The sequence below is a fragment of the Sciurus carolinensis genome, chromosome 8 (genome assembly GCF_902686445.1).
Source record: "Sciurus carolinensis chromosome 8, mSciCar1.2, whole genome shotgun sequence".
NCBI lineage: Eukaryota > Metazoa > Chordata > Mammalia > Rodentia > Sciuridae > Sciurus > Sciurus carolinensis.
Window position 1 is genome coordinate 46,446,765 of NC_062220.1, and position 23,256 is coordinate 46,470,020.

General features: G+C 39.6%; 1 protein-coding gene across 1 annotated transcript in view; it reads left to right on the plus strand.

The window, feature by feature from the left end:
- The window catches only part of Slc25a13 (solute carrier family 25 member 13), a 179,503-nt gene that overhangs the window by 56,690 nt on the left and 99,557 nt on the right, over positions 1-23,256 (plus strand). Inside the window, exon 4 of the mRNA XM_047560964.1 lies at positions 4,615-4,730. Coding sequence (XP_047416920.1) covers positions 4,615-4,730 — 116 coding nt within the window. The remainder of the gene's footprint in view (positions 1-4,614; positions 4,731-23,256) is intronic.

Here is a 23,256-nt window from a genome sequence, read left to right on the forward strand (position 1 = left end):
CTGATATTACTACTTTTCCCATAGTAGTAGAATAAAGTTTTTCTGTGTTCTTTGTGTATATTTTAAGTATTTCCATGCTAAGAGCTATCCCTTGCCAAGTTGAAAATGGACGAGGGGGACCTAAAGTTTTGTAGTGATAAAGAAGCACTATCCTCATTTTGGTATATATCCTTTTAGTATCTTTCTGTGTATGTGACAGGTATATAATCTTTACATTGCCATAAACCTAGTGTAGAAATGCAATCCACTTTGAATCTCTTTCCTTTTTGACTCGGTATTTTATAGGAGTATTGCACTATTTGGGCTGTTTAAAGGAGTTAGGAAGTAGCTACTGTTGTAAATGGCTTCCAGAAGGAGAACAATAGTTCTAGTGCTTTGGAAAACACAAAAGACTTGCTTGAAAAATATTTCTGGTAGCATCGAAACTGTGATAGAGTAGAGACCTCCTCCCCCCCATCTCAGAGGGCTATAGGCCTATGAAATGTGACTTCTGTATTTGCTTCCATGTTTGATGACCCATGTCCAACTGTTAGTTGCTGTATGCGAGTGTTGGTGTCAAATACTCTTCCTTACATACTAGTCATGGAATTGCTCAGAATTACATGATTATCTTTAAAGGACATCTAACACTGTCAAAGAAGTTTTGGGAGTGGGCTTTGGGAAAGGAACTAAGTAAGCTCCCCAGCCAGGTCTGAACTTGATTAAGCTTGTATTCTTTGTTGCAACTTAGGCTAATACCATTAAATCTGTAAAGCAAGACTGAAGTACTGTTTATATGAAAATATAGATGTTTTAAGATATCATGCTGTAAATGAATATAGTACTATATAATTATTCTCGTAGCCTTCTAGTCAGATTACCTTGAAAATCCAAAATGATCTTGATGAATAGTAATACATTATGATTTCATGGTTCCGTATACCTCCTACATAGATGTGTGATACTTCTATCTAACAGGATTACCAAATTACATACCTTTTCGGTATCAGTAACATGCCTAAAATGCCAGAGTATTCACCAACTGGTTACGGTTATAAAACCACATTGAGATTGCCAGAAGAGGATTTCTTCACGCATATATATGGTTTTCAGGTTTTTCATACCATTTTGAGAGAGGTAAGATGCTCTTTTTATTTCAAGCTGTTATTCAGGCCATGAAGTGAAAAACACCTTTTCTCTAGATTACACACAGTGTATTTCTCTTTCTAACTAACCTAACGCCTATGCAGGGTAATTTAGCAAACATGACTGCTTTCTGCCTCCATAAGCTGCCTATAAGTCACCTGGGGAGCTGTGCAGTATGACTGTGTGGCTGCAGGTGCCTGCTCAGTGGGGTGGTGGCTGAGGAGTGGTGACAACAGGACACAGTCAGGGTCCTTTGACCCTTCGATTGCCCAGGATGCAGTGGGCCTGCTGGGCAGTTCCTCCAGGCCGTCCTTGGTGAGGAGCGTTTCAGTAGGAAGACAAAACATCTCTAGATGAAGTGCTTGGGGACGGTTTCATTCTCAGCTTTAAGTAGGTATTCTTTAAAAACACCCACATCTCTTTGTTTCCAGTCTAGGCCTCTGTATTAGTTTCCTCAGGTGTTATAACAAAGTACCATTAACTGGATGGCTAAAAAAATAGCACTGTGTTATCACAAGCTCTGGAGGTTGGAAGTTCAGGATGAAGAGGTCGGTGGGTTGTTCTTCTCAGGGAGAGTATTCCATGCCTCTCACCTAGCTTCTGGGGGTGTGCTGGCAGTCTTTGGGGTTCTTTGACTTATAGAAGCCTCATCTGACTTCTGTTTTAACCTTCACATCATGTCCCCCGTATACATGTCTGTGCTCAAATCATCCCCTTTTATAATGACTCTCATCACACTGGATCAGGTGACTACCCTACTCCAGTAGGTCCTTGTCTTTTTTTTTTTTTTTTTTTTGCGGTACTGGGGATCGAACTCAGGGCCTTGTGCTTGCAAGACAAGCACTCTACCAGCTGAGCTATCTCCCCAGCCCAGGTCCTTGTCTTAACCAATGACATCTGCAACAACTCCTATTTCCAAATAAGATCATGTTCTAAGGTCCTGGGAGTCAGGCTTCTGGGGAGGGACACAATTCAACTCACCTGTGCTACACGTGGGGGGCACCTCGAATTCACATGGTCAGAACTGGTCCCATGCTCCCATGAATCTCTCCTCTATTGTTTCCCTCATCGTTGGGTTCTTTTTCATTGGTGGTGTATCATCATCCCACTCAGCTGTGCGGCGTAGAAGTCTTGGGAGCATCCTGGTCTCTGTCCTTGCCCTCAGCCGCACCAGTATTGTCATTTTGGCCTTGTCTGTAGTTTTCTAGCCTCTCCTTTCCTCTGTTTCATTCCTAGGGTTCTCAGTCTGGCTCAGACCCTCTGCCTGACCAGAGCCTCCCCCATCCATCTCATCTCTCCTCCTTTAGGTTCATATTCAACAACAATTCTTTTCCTAAAACAAAGATTTGACCCTGTCATTTGTTATTCTGAAAACCTGGAGTGATTTCCCCCTGCCTGTAAAAGCATGGCGATTCTGTAACCTGTCCTCTGAGGTCCCATAGGTGGCAAACAGGCTAGCGCAGACCGCTCTTATCCACAAGACCTGCTGGATGCAGGCTTGGCAACACCTAGGTCCTTCTCTAAACATAGCACTTGCTCCCATTTTCCCTCCGTTCAGTACTCTGCTGCTTCCTCAGTGTGGAATGCACTCTCCCCTTCTCTCTCTCTCCATCTTCTCACACCACTGGAAGTCCACCCAGGTCAAACAGAAACCAGGAGACCCTTTTCGTAAGCCAAAATGCCAGAAACCAGTTATTTCCCCTTGCCCAAGTAATTTTTTTCTTCCATCTGCAAAAGTTAATTGAGTAGCTTGAAGCAGATGATCTCTAAGATCTATTGACCTTCAGAATTTATCCTTTCAATGCCACACCTCTGTGAAGCTTTCCCCAGCTCTTCCAAGCAGAATAAATTCCTCCTTCTTTGTGCCCCTTAGCATTTTATTTCTCCTTTTATTTTTTCACACTCGATTATTACACTCAGATAGTCTTGTATGCTTATGACTGTCTCCCCTTCCACCTCACAGGGAGGAAACCCCCTGAGTTCAGCCAAGAAGGTTTGACTCATCTGCTTCCCTTCCTATCCCCACGGCCCCTGGTCTCATTTGCACGTAGATTCTTAGCAAGAGACTATGGTAGAGATTGAAAGTTCCTGGGCAAGTGTTCTCCTGAAATACTTGTTCCTGAATGTCCCATGCCTTCAGCTGTGTTTTGGATGGTGAATAATATAGATATTCTATATTGGACACACCTTGCGTTTTCCATTTCTTTGTGGCGTTATTATAGTCAGGTGACATTCTGGAATAAAGCTAAGTTAAATTTGTCACATTTTGCATAGAAATATCTTCTCTATAAGACATTTGAAATTAAGTGTTTTGTGGAAAACAAATAAAGATGTTCATATTTCCCCCTCCCTCCATACTCTCCAGAAACTTGGGATTATCTCAACATATTATTGAAATACTTTGACCTTTAAAATACAACATATTGATAAAAAAACATTCTTAGGAAATCTTTTATGGACTGTTTGCTCTTTGGAAGTTGAGCATCCCTGGCTGGTCACACTCTTCCTAAAGCATGAATTTGATCATATTGTAGCCTTCCTCAGAAATTTTCAGTCTTTTTCCTAGAGAAGAATAACTGGGTCCTTTCCTTGCCTTCAAGGTCATCTCTGTCTTCTCTTTCTAATCTCACAAAAGGTGTGAGATTAGAAAACACAGAAAACACAGCTGAAGGCATGGGACATTCAGGAACAAGTATTTCAGGAGAACACCTTTTGTGAGAATCTCTTTTGTGCACTGCATTGTCCAGACACAATCAGTTATCACTCTGTCTTTCTGAGGAGCCTTCCCGTTGAGCCCATCACTGCACGTCTGAGTTTTACTCAGTCCTTAAGTCCTGACTCCACTTCCATTTCTGCTACAAAACCACCTTTGATTTTCTTCCAGAATTCTGCTGTCATTGTGTTGGTCCTCCCTTTCCCATTTGTCTTTCCTGTATGCTGCTATTTCTAGACTAGTGTTGCCTCCCTTGCCTGACTGGAAGTTCCTTTGGGTCACATTTGGTGTCTGATTTATCTGCATTTCTCCCTGAAATGTCCCGGGTACAATTCACATGTGGTGAGTAGATGTCAGTAATGAATGTGCATCTGTGAGTCATTTTTACACCATGTGTAAGGGTATTAATGAATAACAAAGCTGCTCTGTCTTGGCTGTAATGCAGTCATTTCTTAACCTAAAGTCTCTAAGCTTTAATTATAGAATCTAATAATGTGCCTGAGGGAAGATTGAGGTAAATCAACATAAATGGTATTGGATAAAATTGTCTCATTTGAAATTATAATGCATTTAGTGTTTTACTATATGCCATGTTTTTTAAGTTCTCTATATTGTTATTTCAGTCCACTGTATGTACAAGGAAGTGCTAAGTGTTGATAAATGTGTTGAGTTTTGAATTTTATTTTCTCGACTTTTTTCCCCCTCTGTGTGTTTATGTAAACTTTTATTTTCAGTAAGCTGCTAACTTTGTGCTTTATGCTTGTTTTATGTTGCAGGCTAATATCCTTTCAAGAATTTGTAGCATTTGAGTCTGTCCTGTGTGCCCCAGATGCTTTGTTTATGGTCGCCTTTCAGCTGTTCGACAAAGCTGGCAAAGGAGAAGTTACTTTTGGTAAGAAGCCTGAGTGTGTGCATAGCTACACAAGGGTGGGCTAGTGAGCACCTCTTTTAAGAAGTTAGCATATTCCTTTTAACCAGCATAACTTAGTGTTGGGGCTCCATTTCAAATGTCTTTCTCTTTGAAGCCTTAGTAGTTTTGATACTCTGGTTTTCATCGTTACAAGGATGCAGCATGACTTTTCACAGTGGTAGAATGTGGGAGTCAGTTCCTTCCCTTCCCCATCAGTAACACTTTCTCTTGAGAAAATGAAGAAATTAGTACACTTCCCATGACCAGAAGTTATCTTATCGTTCTTGTTCTCTTGGAGTGGTTTGCTGTCAGAGGCATAGCTCATGATGTGGCTTCACAATGTTCTTGAAAGAGCCTGGCCTGTCACTGCAGTGGCAGATCTGCATGCCGCCGCCTTCTATAGGAAAGAAAGACATATCTTCATGGGCGTGAGCTGCAAAACTGTAGGAAACCCTGAAGTTTTTTAAGTACTCAGAAGAAAGGGGAGCAGTGAGGCAATGGTAAGCTCTTTAATGAAACACTCTGTTGCCCTTGGACTGTGTGGTGCCCAGACATAGTCTGTGTAGTAAATCTGTGGTACCATGCTCATGAAGAACTTGGGTGCCCTTTGGGTGTATCGATTGTGCTTTTAGGAGAAGTGACTAATGTGCCCATTTTAAGTGTCTTTATTCTTAGTTTCCAGTTTGTTCAAACTTCTTGGACTTGTCTTCTCTGATGTATTTTGGGAAATACTGAGATGTAGAACAAACACAGATGATGTAACACAGCCATGCAGGTTCTAAAATCAGGGAGACTCAGCCCTTCCCTGCCACCTTTGCCTCTGAGCTAAGTTAATTATCCTCTCAAGTGCTCATTTCCTTACCAAGAACGAAGATAGTAACTACATAAAGCTTAGGTAGGATAGTATTATAGATTTATTGTACCAATCATCTCCTCTACTCCCATGCCTTCATGCTCATGTGACATGACAGAATTATGCAAGATAGGATCAACTGGGGCCAAGGCAAAAAATGATGTGCTTGTTTCTAGAAGCTCAGATGTTTTCTACTAACACTTCAGAAGGATCACTTAATATTTAAAGATCCAGAAGGGCCGGGGATGTAACTCAGTGGTAAAGCACTTGCTTAGCATGCACGAGGTCCTGGGTTTAATTCCCAATACTGCAAAGAAGAAAAAAATATCCCATTAAAACCTTCAGATGATCAGTGAGCAGCTAGATTGTGCTGTCATGGAAGACAGTTTGATGAAAATGATACTACAATATGAACTTGTGTTGAACCACAAAAGCCTGGGTGGAGTGGGAGAAAGCAGGGTTGGAGATGGCAGGCCTGCGAAATGGGCTTCAGTTGTCTTCCTTGATGTGGATGAACCTTTCCTTCATGGGTCTGACCTGGCAAGGGATGTTGGAGGCACCAGCCATACCCCAGTAGAGGAAGGAAACAGACCTTTAGCAGTACAGAGGGATGTGTGTGTTAGAAAGAGTTAAAAAAAAAAAAAGGATAGGTGGAGACTCAGGGTGTAGGATACAGTCTTCTGTAAATTTAGAAAGTACACTGGTGGGAGAAATCCCTTGCTGTTTCTTACTAGTTCTTTATAGACAGATAAAGCATTTCTACTGTCTGAGCCTTATTTTCCCCATCTATGAAATTGGGGTAATATCTGCCTTAAAGGACTGTGTTAAAAGATCCACCACATATATAGTAACTGTCAGGAAAGGAAAGGCCTTTATAAAAATAACAGCACAGAAAGAAATTGCCTAAGAGAAGGGATTTCCTTTTTTACTTTCCCCCCATTTAAAAAATCTTGTTCTTAGGAAAACTGTTTCAACTTGCTGTTTAACCTGTGGTCTGTTAGCCAGAAGTTTGTTTTGCTTACCGTCTAGCTATGTATGTTCAATGCTGCCCCATTTCTCAATAAACAGAAGTGTTGGAAGAATTGCAAGAATCTAATATTCTGGTTATGTCATCTGTTGCATACGACTGTTAAAGAAGAAGGTACAGCATGAGTAGCTTATTGGTAGAGTTTGCATATCTCTTCAACAAGAGCATGTTGTGTATGCCCTGTTTACATTTATGATGACCCCTTGAAGTCCTCATCCTGTGGGTGTCATAAAGTGTAACCTAGACTTTTAAGCCACTAATCCATAATTAGATTAAATTAAATGAAAATGCATAGGACTATGAAACCCAAGTGACCATCAAATGGCGAATTAATAGCTGACTTCTAACATTTTCATAAGTTAGGGTTAAAGTCATCAAATGTCATTTGTGTGGGTGACAGCCTTGTGGCCAAGGAACAAAATCATATTGGAGGGGAGGCAACCTGAGGAGTTTTTTGGTTGTTGTTTTTTTTTTTTTAATTATTTATTTTTTAAATTTTTTACAGACTGCATTTTGATTCATTGTACACAAATGGGTTACATCATTTCGTTTCTGTGGTTGTACACGATGTAGATTCATACCATTCGTGTAATCACGTGTACATAGGGTAATGATGTCTGTCTCATTCCACTATTTTTCATACACCCCTCCCTCTCATTTCCTCCTACATAATCTAAAGTTCCCCCATTCTTCTCTCACTCCGCACCCCCAACCCCCATTATATATCATTCTCTACTTATCAGGGAAAACATTCAGCTTTTGGTTTTTTGGGATTGGCTTATTTCACTTAGCATGATATTCTCCAATTCCATCCATTTATTTGCAAATGCCATAATATTCTTCTTTATGACTGAATAATATTCCATTGTGTATATATACCAGAGTTTCTTTATCCATTCATCTGTTGAAGGGCATCTAGGTTGGTTCCACAATCTAGCTATTGTGAACTGAGCTACTATAAACACTGATGTGGCTGTGTTACTGTAGTATGCTGATTTTAAGTCCTTTGGGTATAAACCGAGGAGTGGGATAACTGGGTCAAAAGGTGGGTCCATTCCAAGTTTTCTGAGGATTCTCCACACTGCTTTCCAGAGTTGTTGTTGTTTTTAATGGTAGGCACCTTTAGAAAAAACTAGCAATGTTTTTCAAAAACTTAAGGTAGAGTAGAAGATGTGAAAAAACAAGCAAATAAAACCACAAAAAAAATTGGACCAAATTAGAGGACCTAACCTTGTCAATCATGGGCTCATAAACCCAAAGTACTCAGAGAATGAAAATCCAGATATGAAGCTGGCTGTCTGTCCATTTGAGGCTATTTTGAGATAAGTGGTGGCATTTTCACCTGTTGACATCCTTAGCTCTGTGTAAATACTTTATCTGAGATCAACCCTTGAGCATGTCTGAAGATGGTCCACCTCAGTGGGCATCTTTGGGAAGAGTGGTCATGGAGTGGCAAAAGGAAGGAGGCTCTTTCTTTTTGTTTCCCAGAATGACTTGGTAGACAGGTAATCACAGGTTTAGCATTGTTTTACATTATGACAGTCACCTGGGGCCTTCCCCTGAGCCTCAGGAAAGGCTGCAGAGTAGCCTCAGGTCCCCCCTGTCCCTCAGCTTTGCATTTCCTGCAGTGAGATCAGACATGTTCTTTATCTGTGTACATATTGGGTTGCCGTGGAAGAGTCTTCGAAGCAGGCTTCTACAGCTAAGCTCAGTGCGCACCAGTGTTTGTCAGTCACAGCAGTGTTGCTGTTCCCACTAACACTGAGTCTGATACACACTCAACAAAAATCAGTTGGAGTGAGGGGCAGATAATCAAGTGTCACATTTCAGTGAAACTCTGCCCTGTTTCTCTGAATCCTTGTTTATGTTTATCATATTTTCATGTCTGCATCACTCCCTGTGTTTGCTACAATGAAAAGATCTTGATTAGGCCAATTTTGTTCCTTTGATATCCAGTTCATTATATTCTCCTGTTTCCTTTGAGAGAAAACTTATCTTCAATATTCTTGCTGTCATCATGTTTTCTTATTTTGATACCTGAGTTTATAAGTAGCATTTTGAGATATGAATGGGTAGATGCTAGGAGGTTGGTATAAATGGTAAATTTTAGTTAATAATTTAGGAGTCTCTGTGGAAAAAATTTGTTCTAAATTCTAAATTTTGCTTACATTTTAGTCTGTTTTATATTGTAGATTTTGAACTTTCCTTCAATTTTTAAAAGTATACTTTATTGATGTATAGTATACATCAAAAAGTGGAGAAGAAGGCACAAATTGTAAGTGGATGTTTGGTTGAATTTTATACAGTATAAATACTCATTTACCACCATCCAGATGAGAAGAGAATGGTACCAGCAGTGCAGAGGTTTGTTCCCCCAGTCACTGGGTAACAACTGACATCAGTTGATCTTGACTGTTTTTAAATGTAATATCAGTAGAGTGCTACAGAAAGTATGCTTTTGTTCAGCATCTTATTCAGGAGATTCATCTATGTTTTGGTGTGTATTTTTACTTTATTCTTTTTCTTTATCATATGGTATTCCATTGTGTGACTCTATCCTCATTTATTCACTCTATTTCTGGTAAACATTTGGGACATTTCCAGTTTTGGCTAATATCAGTAATGTCCTTTGAACACTCTTACCTGTTTTGGGGGCTTTTGTGTATAAGCATTTTTAGGATAGAATTGCTGAGTCATTGGAAATGTGTCTGTTTAACTTCAGTTGATCTTGCCAAACTGTTTGTAGAGGAATCATACCAGTTATTACTTAATTACCACAGCTTATTGTTTTCTTTAAGATTATCTTGGCATGTTTTGGTCCTTTTCATTATCACACCAATTTTAGAATGATTTCCCAAATAGCATACTGGGATTTTGAATACTATTGCATCAAACATGAATAGTAACTGCATGTATATCTCTAGGAATAAGTAAGTTCTAATTCCCATAAAGGTTTTAAAAAAAATTTTTTTTAAGGAACAGTTTCCTTTTTTAAAAAAATTTTTTTTATTTTTAATTGTCAATGGACCTTTATTTAATTTATTTATTTATACATGGTGCTGAGAATCAAACCTAGTGCTTCACACATGCTAGGCAAGTGCTCTACCTAAGTATTTTTAAAAAGTTTATTTAGTTCTAAATATTCATCTAACCGCTTTACCACTATTTGGAAATTTTGGTGAAGACTATAAATTTTGAAAAGGAAAGGTAGCTGATCTGTGTCATCCATCAGCTAAACATACCAGTGGGCCTGTACCATTTTGCAGGTGGGACTTCTACTGGTAGGAGTTAGGGCTAAGAACCTCAGAAGGAAAAAAGTAGAAACATGAGCATGAATCTAAGATGAAGAGTAAGCATTGCTTTTTTTGAAGTTCATGAATATTTTTTAAAGTATTTCTTTAGTTGTACATGGATACATACCTTTATTTTTTTGTGGTGCTGAGACTTGAAGCCAGTACCTCACACATGCTAGGCAAGCACTCTACCACTGAGCCATAACCCCAATCCTGCAGTTCATGAATATTTAAGTAGATTTATATTATATTTGAATGTACTAAATAGAAACTTGAAGATTCTGAGTAGTAATGACATTGATATTGTCAAATTTTCCCACTACAGCAGGAGAGAAGAATGTATAAAAGGATTAAAACATTCTTTTAGTCAACTTGATCAAAAGATCTCACAAGAACAGTATAGAGGAAAAGTTTATGTGGGGCTCACATTTTCAGAGGTCTCAGTCCTTAGATGGCCGACTCCATTCCTTGAGGCCCGAGGTGAGGTAGGACATTATGGTTGGAGGAGTGTGGCGGACAAAAACAGCTCAGGACGTAGTACCAGGAAACTAAGAGAAAGAGACAGACAGACAGACAGACATACTACTCCCTTCATTTCGAGTAAAACATAAACCCCAAGGGTGTGCCCCCAGTAACTCACCTTCTCCAGCCATATCCTCCCTGCCTATAGTAACCACCCAGTTAATTCCCATCAGGGAATTAATATACTGGTTAAGTTAAGGCTCTCATAACTCAACCACTTCACTTCTAAACCCTCTTGCATTGTCTCACACATGAACTTTTGGGGGACACCTAATACTGAACCATAACAATCATGGAGGAAGGCAAATAGGGTAAGGAGGAAGGAGAAAATGATTTTTGTTGGTTTTCTAGTCATTTGACCAAAGGAAAGAACAAGTGGAGTACCATTATGTTAATTATAAATCTATGCTATTTGTAAGAGGATATTATAAAACTGTCAGATAAAAAAATTTAAAAGACCTTATCTCATTAAAACATATTTTTTGAGCCAGGCATGGTGGTGCATGACTATAATCCCAGTAGCGCAGGGGGCTGAGGCTGGAGAATCATGAATCCAAAGCCAGTCTTAGCAACTTAGTGAGACCCTGTCTCAAAATAAAAAATAACAATAATAATAATAGATAGGACTGGGAATGTGGCTCAGTGGTTAAGAACCCCTGAGTTCAATCCCCAGTATCAAAACCAAAAAAAAAACAACATATTTTTTGAGTATCAGCATGATTTTTTCTCTTTTTAAAAAATGTTACTTTTTATGCAAACTTGAAACTTTTTATGTAGAGGGTCAAGTAGTAAATGTTTTGGACTTTACAACTCCTTAACTCTGTTGTTGCAAGGGAGACCAGCCATGCACAGTAGGTAAATGATGGGTGTGGCTCTATTCCAATAAAGTTTTATTTATAAGACCAGTTGGTGGGCTAAAGAAATTTGCTGGTCTTTGTGCCAGGGACTTATACATGCTGATGATATTAAGACTAGGGACTGAGATACTTAGTAGAATGGGTATTTTGTGACATTTGGGCATTTTCTGTAGCCACAAAACAAGATCTTTGTTTTAAAGAAACAGACAAATGCTACGTGATATTACTTGTACATGGAAACCAAGATAGTCAAACTCATAAAAACATAGAAAGTTGGTTATCAGAGATTGAGAGGTGGGGGAAATGGGGAGATGTAGGTCAAAAGGTAAATATTTTCAAGATTAATAAGTTCTGGAGCCCTGATATATAGCATAGTGACTTCAGTTAATAGTTATGTATTATGCCTTGAAATTTGTTGTGACAGTAGATCTTAAGTATTCGCACTACAAATTTCAAAGTGTAACTGTGACATGGTGGATATATTTATTAGCTTGTGATAAGTTTTGCAGTGTGTACATGTATCAAAAATATGACATGTACACTTATTTTTTTTGTCAATTATACCTCAATAAAGCTGGAAAAAATTAGGAAAATGTAAGAAAAAAATGAAGAGGGTTCTTCTCTTTGTATGTAATATGATTTGGAAGGGTTATTTATTAGTTTAAATGCCTCTTAGAAATTCTCTAGATGTAGGTAGTTGAGTTGGGTTCTCCCAGAGTTGGGGTGACTTTTCTTGACATCACATGGAAAAAGAAGAGTTATGAGTGTGCAGCCAACCTAGTAGAAGTTGGAGATACGTCCTGCATGCACTAGGGACTGCTTTTTTCTTTTTACAATGATCAGTGGCAGCTTTTAAGTACCTGTGTCTGAGGTGCTGTCACCCTGCCCAGGTCTGCTGTTTGTAAGAGGAAGAGGACTGAACCACTTCAAGAGCCTGTTTTTCAATGGTGTGGACTGAGCCACATTGAAAAACTCTTGGCTAGAATTGGAAGTGAAGAAGTTTGATCTTTCTATCCCTGAAACAGTGAAGAGATGCTCTTCTGATTAAGCAGTGATTGCTGCTGGAAGCCCTTTTGCCAGTGATAATAACTGGCCTACTATGTGTGAAGCAGTGCAGTAAGCATTTTACATAGTGTCTTATTTAATCCTCATAATAATGCTAGGAGGTGGTATTCTGTCCAGGAGAGAAAAATGAGAATCTCAAAAGTGGTGGAAAATTCCACTTCTGGAGTGAAAACAGAGACTCAAACAGATATTCATGCCCTCAGGTTCTTAGCAGCAATAAAGACTGTAGCCAGAGGGTAGAAGCAGTTCAGATATCCAGGTATGCACACATAATGGAAGGTTATTCAGCCTTTAAAAGGAAGGAAATTCTGACGCATGCTACAACATATAAATGAACCTGGAAGAATTTATACTAAGTAAAACAAGTCAATCATGAAAAAGTATTTATAGTATGATTGCATTTATCTGAGATTAGTCACATTCACAGAAGCAGAAAGTAGAAAGGTGGTTAACAGGCTTTGGGGAAAAGGGGTAAGAGAGTTAGTGTTTAATGGGTGCAGAGTTTCAGTTTTGCAAGATGAAAACAATTTTTGAGAGGAATGGTCGTGATGGTCGTACAACAGTGTAAATATACTTAATGCTATATTATCTGCCTAAAAGTTAAAATGGTAATTTTTATGTATGTTTTACCATAATTTATAAAATAATTTTTAAAAAGTAATGAAAGTCTGAGTTCTTGCAGCTAATCACAGTCACTAGAGGAAATAGATTTGTATACAGCTGGGCCTCTCTAAGGTGTGGTCTCTAGCTGCCTGAGTTCTACGACCCTCCTTAGGGTGCAGGGGTCAGGTTGGTTGTGCAAATTAGGACGTCACGTAGGCCATGCTGGGCTTGTGCTGTGGTGCTTCTAGCCTTTCTCTCTTAATTCTCGGGTGGAGTCCCCCTGCAGCAGTGTGTGGAGTACCCGTGTGTTTCAGAGTGGGAGTTTGGGATGGCCCAGGAGCTTTCTGCTGTGATAGACTACAGAGCCAGAGTGTCACAGCATGGTCAGGTGACTGGGTTGGTGTCACAGAAGGAGCACTGAATTGGGACCCATAATCTCTCTAGATCATTGAACTTATGTCCACACTGTTGGATTCTCCCTTTCCCCATCTGTACATTAGGTTTTAATTCTGTCAGCACCTTTACTAAACACCCATTCTGTATCAGGTCCCATGCTAGATGTTGCCTGTGTCCAAAGGTAAGGAAGACAGACCCATCTTTGAAGGAGGTAAACCTCCTAGTGCAATATAAAGGAAGTTCATGAAATGTGCCAAGGCTCCTATAGACAGAGGTGTTAATGTTCCGCTGGGGCTGGGGGTGGGAGAGAGCAGGGTCAGAAGTGTAGGAGACCATGTGAGCAGAGGGTTAGAGTGGAGGGGGAGTGGGCAGTGGGCTTAGGGCCTCACAAAAAGTTCATCTGAGAGGAGCTTAGGGAAGGGGGCAAGAAAACCCGTAAAGGCAGATTGAGGGTCCTGTTGATGACTTGGAAATCTGGGGGAAGAGATTGCTTCTTTAATCCTTTTGTATCCAAAAATATTAATTCAACAGAGACTTGCTGAGCCACTTTTATTTGCCAAGCCTATTCTAGTCACTTAGAATACATGAAAGAATAAAATAAAAACTTTCTCTCTCATGAAGCATGCATTCTAGCAGGAAGAACAAAATTAACAAATATCATAAATACAAAAGTTATAGAGTTGCAGTGGTTAGAGATGAGCAACTTGGAAAAAAATAAGGAAAACCTGTTAAATGTTGGGTAGTCCCAAGACTACTGGAATATATGCAGGGAGTGGAATTCTCTCCTTAATAGGGTTATTCAGGGTAGATTTCATTGTGAAAGTGACTTTTGAGCACATGTTAAAGAGATGAAGTAAAAGATAAGTGTTGGTGAGGAGGGGGAGAAACTGGAGCCCTGGTACACTGTTGTTGGGAATACAAACAAAATGGCGAAGCTACCACAGAAAGCAGTGTGGAAGTTCCTACAGAAATCTAAAATAAAAATAGAACAGCCATAAGATACAGCAAACACTTGGGTATTTTTCCAAAATTACTGAACTAAGGATCTCAAAGAGACACTAGTCCTCTCCCATTCGTTGTACTACTGTTCACAATAGTTGAAATGTGGAAATGTCCTGAATATTTACCAAGAGGTGAACAGGTAAAAAAAAAAAATTTTAAATGTGGGATATATAGTAGAATTATAATATGTGGTCACAAAAAGAAATCCTGCCATATGGCTCACGATGGACCATGAGGACATTATGCTGAGTGAAATGAGTCAGTCTTAGAAAGACAGGCACTGCATAAAATTCTATTTAAATGAATTATCTAAAATAGATAAATTCATAGAGCCAAAGAGTGGTAGCTTCCAGGGGTTGGGTGAAAGGGGAAATGATGAGTTACCAACAGGCATACAGTTTCAGCTAAGCAAGGTAAAATAAGTTCTGCAGATCTGCTGTATAACTTTGTACTTACAGTTAACAATACTGTACTGTACACCTAAAAAAATACATTAGAAGAGTAGATCTCATGTAAAGTGTCCTTCCCATAGTTAAAAAAAAAAAAAAAAGAAAGAAAGAAAAGGTGAGGGAATTGGTCATATAGATTTGGGGTACATTGGAGGAGATGTTCCCTGGAAGAAGAAATAACTATTACCCAGGTTCTAGGATTGGAGCGTGCTTGACATATTTGAGAGACAGCAAGGAGGACCCATGTGAATGGAGTGAGGCAGGAGAAGCCCAGGAGGAAAGGAGCTCAGAGAATTAAAGACCTGGCGAGGTAGGGCCCTGTAGGCCAAGGTTAGGACTCGGACTTTGCTAGTAAGTGTGGTGAGAAATGTTCTGTGGTTGCCTACCTGGTAGAGGGGTGACAGGATTTGGTTTGTTTTAACAATACTTTTCTGGCTTCTGTACTGAGAATGGACAATACACAGGCCAGGGTAAAAAGAGAGGTTAGGAGGCTATTGCTGTAATCTAGATGAGAGATGACTGCAGCAATACCAGGGTAAGGTTGGAGAGAGGAGTGGTTAGTTTCTGGACAGAATCAATAGCCTCTCAAATAGATTTGGACTGAGAGGCAGAGGGGAGGGGATGGGGGAAGAGAGAGAGAGAAAAAAAAAAAAAAAAAAACAATGGAGGCCTGGGGGAATAAGGAGGGAGAGAGGGTTATAAAATTGGGTCAAATCAATTGGAAGGTTGGAATTATCAACTGTCAGAAAAAGGCTTGCTGGCAGATGGGTGGGCTGAGGAAGAATAGGAAATCACTTATACAAGTGTTAGTTCATTGCCTATTGGATATCTAAGTGAAGCTGTACACACTTACATACACAAGGGTAAATTTTGAGAGGTATCGGCAGACAGAGGTGTTTTTGAAGCCACTGAACTAAATGGAAAAATGAATAAGATAGGGATGACTCCTGAATGCTCACTGAGTCAAAGGACTGGAGATCCAGCACTGACCAAGACTGAAATATCTTCGTCTTCTTGGAGTTTGCATCTTATGGAGAGAGATAGTAAACATGGAAAATATATGATACTATGTCAGGATACACTATCTGTAAGTGGGTAGGAGTGGGGAGGCTGAGCAGGTGTAGAGGCGTAACTGAGAAGCGTAAATAACGAACTGGTGTGCTGGGGCTGTACATTTCCAGAAACGGTTGGCCAATGAGCTCTGGAGGCGATGGTCATGTGGACAGTGCTGCCACAGCCAGGGCAGCAGAAATGGAGACCTAGACTGAATTCTTACCTATGACCCTGCAGGGCCATTCCCAAGCATGAATCTGTGTGGCTCAGCTCCTGATTGGTTGTGGGAGAAAGAGGGATCAAAAGAAATGAAGAAAATCCAAGGAGTTGCTTCTGACCTGGTTTTGCTCTCAAGATGCATGATTTGCTGGGCTGCTGTAAATGGTCTAACGACTGAGGTGGGGCCTAGGCAAGGAGGATCACAAGTTTAAGGCCAGTCTGGGCAACTTAATGAGACCCTATCTCAAAATAAAAAATAAAAAGGGCTGGGGATATGTAGCTCATTGGTAGAGAGTTACCCCAGTTATTAGGTACTGAGTTCAATCCACAGTACTGTGGGGCGGGGGTGGGGGTTGGAATAAGGTTTACATGATCTCATGAGAAAATGAGAGTGGTTGGCATTTGTATCTTTAAGTTACTGATTGCTTGTTGTATACCGGCCACTGAACCAAGTGCTTTATTTGTAAGTCACTTATTGAATTCTCGTAATAGAGGAAGCCTCAATTTTTATGAGGAAATGGGCATGAGAGGAGGGTGAGCACCTTGGCCAGTCATGGAGGTGGACCTGTGGCTGAGCCAGGAGAGCAACCCTGTCCAGGCAGACTGCTACTTCCTGTGCCATACTGCCCCCCCTCTGCTGGTGGTCATACTCATGTCCCAAAGGGTGAGCCCTTCATAATCTAGGGAGCTGTCTGTCAACCCGTCATGGTCTCAGTGTGTCAGACAGTAGGAGGATTTAACATTTTTTTCATGAAAAAGTAAAGAAAAATAAGCAAATGTATTAGTTAAGATTTCATTTCACTATGGTGGAATGTAATTATGAGGAAGAGAATGTTCCTGGATGAGAATTTTCTGTATACATTGAAAATAGTGTTGTTAAGCATTATACAGATTTAATGCAATTTCTATTAAAATCCTAATGACATTCTTCATAGAAATAAAAAAAAGCAGTCATGAAATTCATTTGGAAAAATAAGAGACCCAGTATTATAACCAAAGCAATCCTTAGCAAGAAAAGTGATATAGGAGGCATCACAATACCAGACCTTAAACTATTCTACAGAGCTATAGTAACAAAAGTGGCATGGTATTGGCACCAAAACAGATTTGTAGACCAGTGGTACAGAATAGAAGACACAGAGATAAACCCACATATATACAGTTATCTCATACTAGACAAAGGTGCCAAAAACATAAAACGGAGGAAAGATAGCCTCTTCAATAAATGGTGCTGGGAGAACTAGGAATCCATACATAGCAAAATGAAATTAAATCCTTATCTCTTACCCTGCATGAAACGGAACTCAAAGTGGTTCAAGGACTTAGGCACTAGATAAGAGACCCCACACCTGGTGGAAGAAAAAGTAGCCCCAAATCTCCACCATGTCAGCTTAGGAACTGACTTCCTTAACAAGATTTCTAAAGCACAAGAAGCAAAATCAAGAATCAATAAATGGAATAGAATCACACTAAAAAGCTTCTTCTCAGCAAAGGAAACAATCAATAACTTGAAGAGAGAACCTACAGGGTGGGAGAAAATCTATACCACATGCACCTCAGATAGAGCTCTAATCTTGAGGACAGATAAAGAACTCAAAAAACCAAGTAACCCAATCAATAAATGGGCTAAGCAACTGAACAGACACTTCACAGAAGAAATACAATCGATCAACAAATATCTGAAAAAATGTCCAACTCTCTAGCAATTAGAGAAATGCAAATTAAAACTACAATGAGATTCCATCTCATTCCAGTCAGAATGGCAGTTATCAAGAATACAAGCAGCAATAAATGTTGAAAAGAATGTGGGGAGAAAGGTACACTCATACATTGCTGGTGGGACTGCAAATTGGTACAACTACTTTGGAAAGCAGTGTGGAGATTCCTCAGAAAACTTGCTGTGGCACCACCATTTGATCCAGCTATCCCACTCCTCAGTTTATATCCAAAGGACTTAAATCAGCATACTAAAATGACAAAGCTACATCAATATTTATAGCAGCTCAATTCACAATAGCTGAACAATGGAACCTACCTTAGTGCCCTTCGACAGATGAATGGATAAAGAAACTGTGGTATATATACACAATGGAATATTATCAGCCTTGAAGAAGAATGAAATTATGGCACTTGCTGATAAATGGATGGAGCTGGAGAATATCATGCTAAGCAAAATAAGCCAATCCCAGAGAAAATTGAATATTTTCTCTAATATGCAGATGCTAATTCACAATAAGCGGTGGGCGGGGACTAGGGAAGAATAGAGGTACTTTAGATTAGACAGAGGAGAGTGAAGGGTGTGGGGGTAGGAAAGACAGTAGAATGAATTGAACATTATTACCTTATATGCATATATGATTACACCACTGGTGTAATTTACTTCATGTACAACCAAAAAAATAGTAAGTTATACTCCATTTATGTATGATGTGTCAAAATGTGTACTATTGTCATGTATAATTAATTAGAACAAATAAAAAAGAAAATAGTGTTGTTCACACAGATGTCTAGGTTACTTGGAAAATGTGGGCTTATCCAAGGGAGCTTTGTCCTTGGGTGTGAACAGAATTCTGAGTTGGTGGGAGGACCACAGGGCAGCAGACAGGGCTGGGATGGTGGTCTTCGAACTGGTTGAGGCAAAGGAAGCCCTTGATTGAAGGGTGTAGCTTTAGAGATGCAGCGGAGGGGCACATCTGATGGAACTCCAAACACAGGGCCTGGAGCAAGAGTTTTTATTTGATATGCAAGGCAGTTGGGAGCCAGTTCAGGTTGTTTGGAGGAGAAGGACAGGATCAGAAAGATACTCAGAAGAGATGATTTATTCGTACAGGGCAGAATCAGAGGCATATGGGTCAGTGGTACTGCTTCCCAGTTTCTATGTGTAGCAAGCACATAAGTTCTTATGGCACTTGCTGGTAAATGGATGGAGCTGGAGAATATCATGCTAAGCAAAATAAGCCAATCCCAGAGAAAATTGAATATTTTCTCTAATATGCAGATGCTAATTCACAATAAGCGGTGGGTGGGGACTAGGGAAGAATAGAGGTACTTTGGATTAGACAGAGGAGAGTGAAGGGTGTGGGGGTAGGAAAGATAGTAGAATGAAATTAAATAAATTATCCCATCTTGAGAGTTGGGGGTAGAAAGAGTTTGGAAGGGCTTTCCTGATGCCTGAGCAGGGTGGTGCAGACTGCCGTGCCTGGCGGTAGTTTTATGGAGACTTTCATTTTACCACAATTCTTATTTAATGATTCTTGGGAGAAGAGCATTTCCATTGTGGATTTTTAGAAAGTTGTGGGTGTGTAATGAAGCCATTATCTGAAGTGTTTGGCACATGCATCCGAATCAGTCTTATTGTGATGCTAATTGAAGACATCACCTGTTCTTATTTATTGGCCTTTCCTCAGTGATGGTTCTGCATGGGCAGCATTAATAACCTTGCTTAGTAATGGTGGAGGACTCGAATCCTCCTTTTGTCCAGTGGACTTCTTGAAAATTTAAAATATGTTCTATACCACAGCACTTCCTTGAGTTAAGAGCTAAATTTTATTTGCATAATGCCATTACCTGTTTTTCTCTTCCTTTGACTTTTTTTGTTTATATTTCTTATTACAGTGAATAAAATTTCATGAAATGTATTTTTATGTGCAATTTCAAAATTGTTCTTAGTCTGTCTTAGTCTGTGAACAGAACCCAGTTTCATTATCACAGTCTTCTTGGTGGTGGCGGTGGTGATGAGGAGGAGGAGGAGGGGTGTGTGTGTGTGTGTGTGCGCGTGCTCAAGCGTATGTTGTGAGGAACTGTTCCAAGTTTTTAATTGAACTTTAAATAGGGGGGTTCTCAACATGGGGGGATCTAGACAAGTGTCAGAGAGTCCATAAGTGGCCACAGTGGTTTCTAATATTTTGTCTAAATGGGCTTTTTCCTGTCCCCCTGGGGAGAAATTGCATAGCTTTTAGCAAATCTTAAATTTGTCAGTGATCTGCCAAAAATAAGAACTGCTTTACATAGAAGGCCAGTTGAACTAGTGGACATATATCTTATTTTAAGTCTTCATCAAAATTGGTATGTTGTTAAGTATTTACCAACATGTAGAAATATCAGCAGTAGTTTATGTGTGATTCAAAAATATAATGATGATCAGTTGGGGGTGCCTTTTGATTTGTGACATACAGGGAATAAAATGTTTTTGACAACCCCATTATGTATAAGATGCAGATCTGAAAAGACATTTTTCCATAACTAAAGTAAGTGCAAAACAATTAATGAATTATAAAGAATACAGAATGAGCTGTTTGTTGGCTATCTAGTTAAAGCTCTACAAGAGAATCCGTTCTTGATTTTCATGAATTGTGGAATGGAAGAAACTGGCCTGCGCTTCCTTTCACAAGCCCTGTCAGTTAACCTGGAGTCCCGAAGGAGCCAGTCCAGTCTTGCCCTTTTATTGGAAACGGTAGTGGCCTTTTGTCCTTTAATCTTTACATGGAAAAGTAATGTTTAGTTACTTTATAGTAGCGATTCCTGTTTTTATTAGCAAGTATTGTGAAAAGGGACTCTCCTATTAGAGAATCATAAAGCCTAACATTTTTAGTTTATTAAGGCTCTGAGAAGTCCTGCAGGAAAATAAGTCTATTTGACTTTGTTCAAACTAGCATTTAGCAAACTTGATTTTAACAGAAGCTTTCTTTTGTATCACACTAAATAAGATCCACAGAACTGAGGTGACTTTTAAACAAGTTAATTCTTAATCCCACGCTATTCCTTCTCAGCTAGTTTATTCTCTAATGGGGATGATGTTGGCAGGGACCCTTTCTGGGTTCAGTTCGATGGTGTCCAGGAATACCTGCAGTGACAAAAATGAAATTGGTGTACTTTGGAAAAACAGGCAGGCTAGACAACATGAGGAAATGTATGGAAACAACCCACTTCAGTCATTGTCATATGGGTGCAGAAAGGGATAAGAATTAGATGCGTGGAAATGAGAAGTTTCCAAGTTAAGCTCTTAAATCTGATACTAAATACAAAAAGCTAGAGGGTTTCCTGTACTGAAACTAGAGGAGGGTAGGCCTCAGCCATCATTTATGACCATCTTTGTGAAAGACCTTTGGAAAATGAAATATTTAAAAAGATAGCCGAAGGGGAGGAATGTTTATAAATCAGAAGGAAAATTATTTGGGAAATTCATTGTTAATACTGATTTTGATTTTGGTATTTGACAAAGTGTCCTTTTGAAGAAAAAACTTCCTGCCCTACAGATTTTATGCCCAGGCGGTACCCAAGCATATTTTCTTACACATAGTCAGTTCCAGTGGGAGCAAGAATTCCCAGTAAGAACAGTGTGCACTTTGAAAGTGAACACCTCCACACCGGTAACGATTGCGGCGTGACTGCGCACCAAGCATCTTGTCAGAGATCCTGGAGACCGCTCAGAAGCTGTTCCAGTTCATTGGGTCAAAAATCCACCATTTACGAAAAGCTAAATACGGATTTGCACGATTGACCATAATGGCTTCAATTTTGAAAGATAGTGGTATCAGAGAGCACTTCCAGTTGGTGGGATAATCTGAGCATCGCCCATGCTCAAATGGCTAAAACATTGTACTTTTTGCTACTTCATCACTCCATTTTAAAAATAGGGAGGAAAAAAAAATAGGCCTGTTGAGAAGGTGGAAGAATGTCAATTGGAGAGGAAATCACGAGAAACGTGTGAAGCCCCTCCTTAGTTAACTATGGCCTGAAGGTTAACCGCTTCTCGAAGACTGTTGTGGTGTGGAGAGGCCACACTGGGGCCCTCTGGGTACATGCGTGTGTGAGCAAGACAGAGGGCGAAGAGGACTGGTCAGTAGGACAGAGGGTGTGGGGAAAAGCTGCTAGCAGTGAGTCCTAAGACTTGGAGTCCTGGGAAAATCTGACTATTTTAAACTGAACAGCTCATTTAAAAATAGTAAAATTATACCATTATTCTTTCAGTATGAGAGAGAGATAAAAATACAGTTTTTCTAAATTGGAAAATTTGCTGTAATCTTGCTGCTAATGACTGATTTCTTCCAACAGTTGCAAGGCAGTTTTTGCTCTGATAGGTTGATAAAGGAAACAAAATCAAGAACATATTGGAAGTTCTCAGAGAAAATTACAGTTTAGGTATATGTTGGGGGTGGATAGTTAGACATTTTAATTGAAATAAAACAGTTTCATACTAATATGGGATCACTGTGGGTGTACATTTGTAGTACATCTGCTCTTGAAGCATTTAAGTAGGGTTAAATGTATGTTAATGCTTTTGTGAGAAAATTATTTTTGATAACATCCGTCTAAGGAAACTAGCTTAGGAAATTGGTTTTTTAAACAATATGGATATTATACTTGCATTTAGAGAATGAATTAGGATTCTCTGTGCTACTTCAAGAATTTCAAAGCTTTGTAGTTTTTTGGTTGTGTTCTCTAGTGGTGATGAAAGTTAACAGTAATTAACGCAACAGATGATTAAAGCAGGCACATCTGGGGAGTGACCACAGTCTGCTGTACGCCTCCAAACACCATTTTAACTGACCTACTTTTGATGTCCTGAAGGGCTGCTAATGATTCAGTCTACTCAATTGAAAATGCTTTTTCTAGCAGATAGATTGAAAACATCTCAGTGGGCCTTCCTGCCGTTGATTTAGTTAATGCAGAAAGTGTGATAGGTGATTAATGTCTTAGGCTAAAGATGGATTGACCTTTAGACTTTTCCTTATTGGTAACCAACATTCTCTATGAAGACCTGAATGGTTATTAATCTTGAGGATTTGTAGGTCCATCTGCTTTTAGAATAGGATTCTTATCAATGAGGCAGTCCGTAAAGGTTCCCATTGTAAATAGCATGGGAGTGTTTGTTACAACTCTGGACACACTGGCTCCATCTCAAATCTGCTGATTCAGAATCTCTGGGCGTGGGTCTTGGGAATGTTTAAACAGGCTCTCCAAAGGAACATAGTTCATACTTCAGTTGCACAATGGCTTGTGTAGTTTATGGCTTTCTTTCATGCATGAGGGAATAGGCCCGGGAGGTGGAAAGGTGACTGGTTTCATAGGGACCACAACTTTGTCTTCTGGCACTAGAACAATGTTCTTTCCAGGATGCCACATGACTTTAATGAGGGTGGTTCCTTTGCTCTCTAAGTATAGAACTG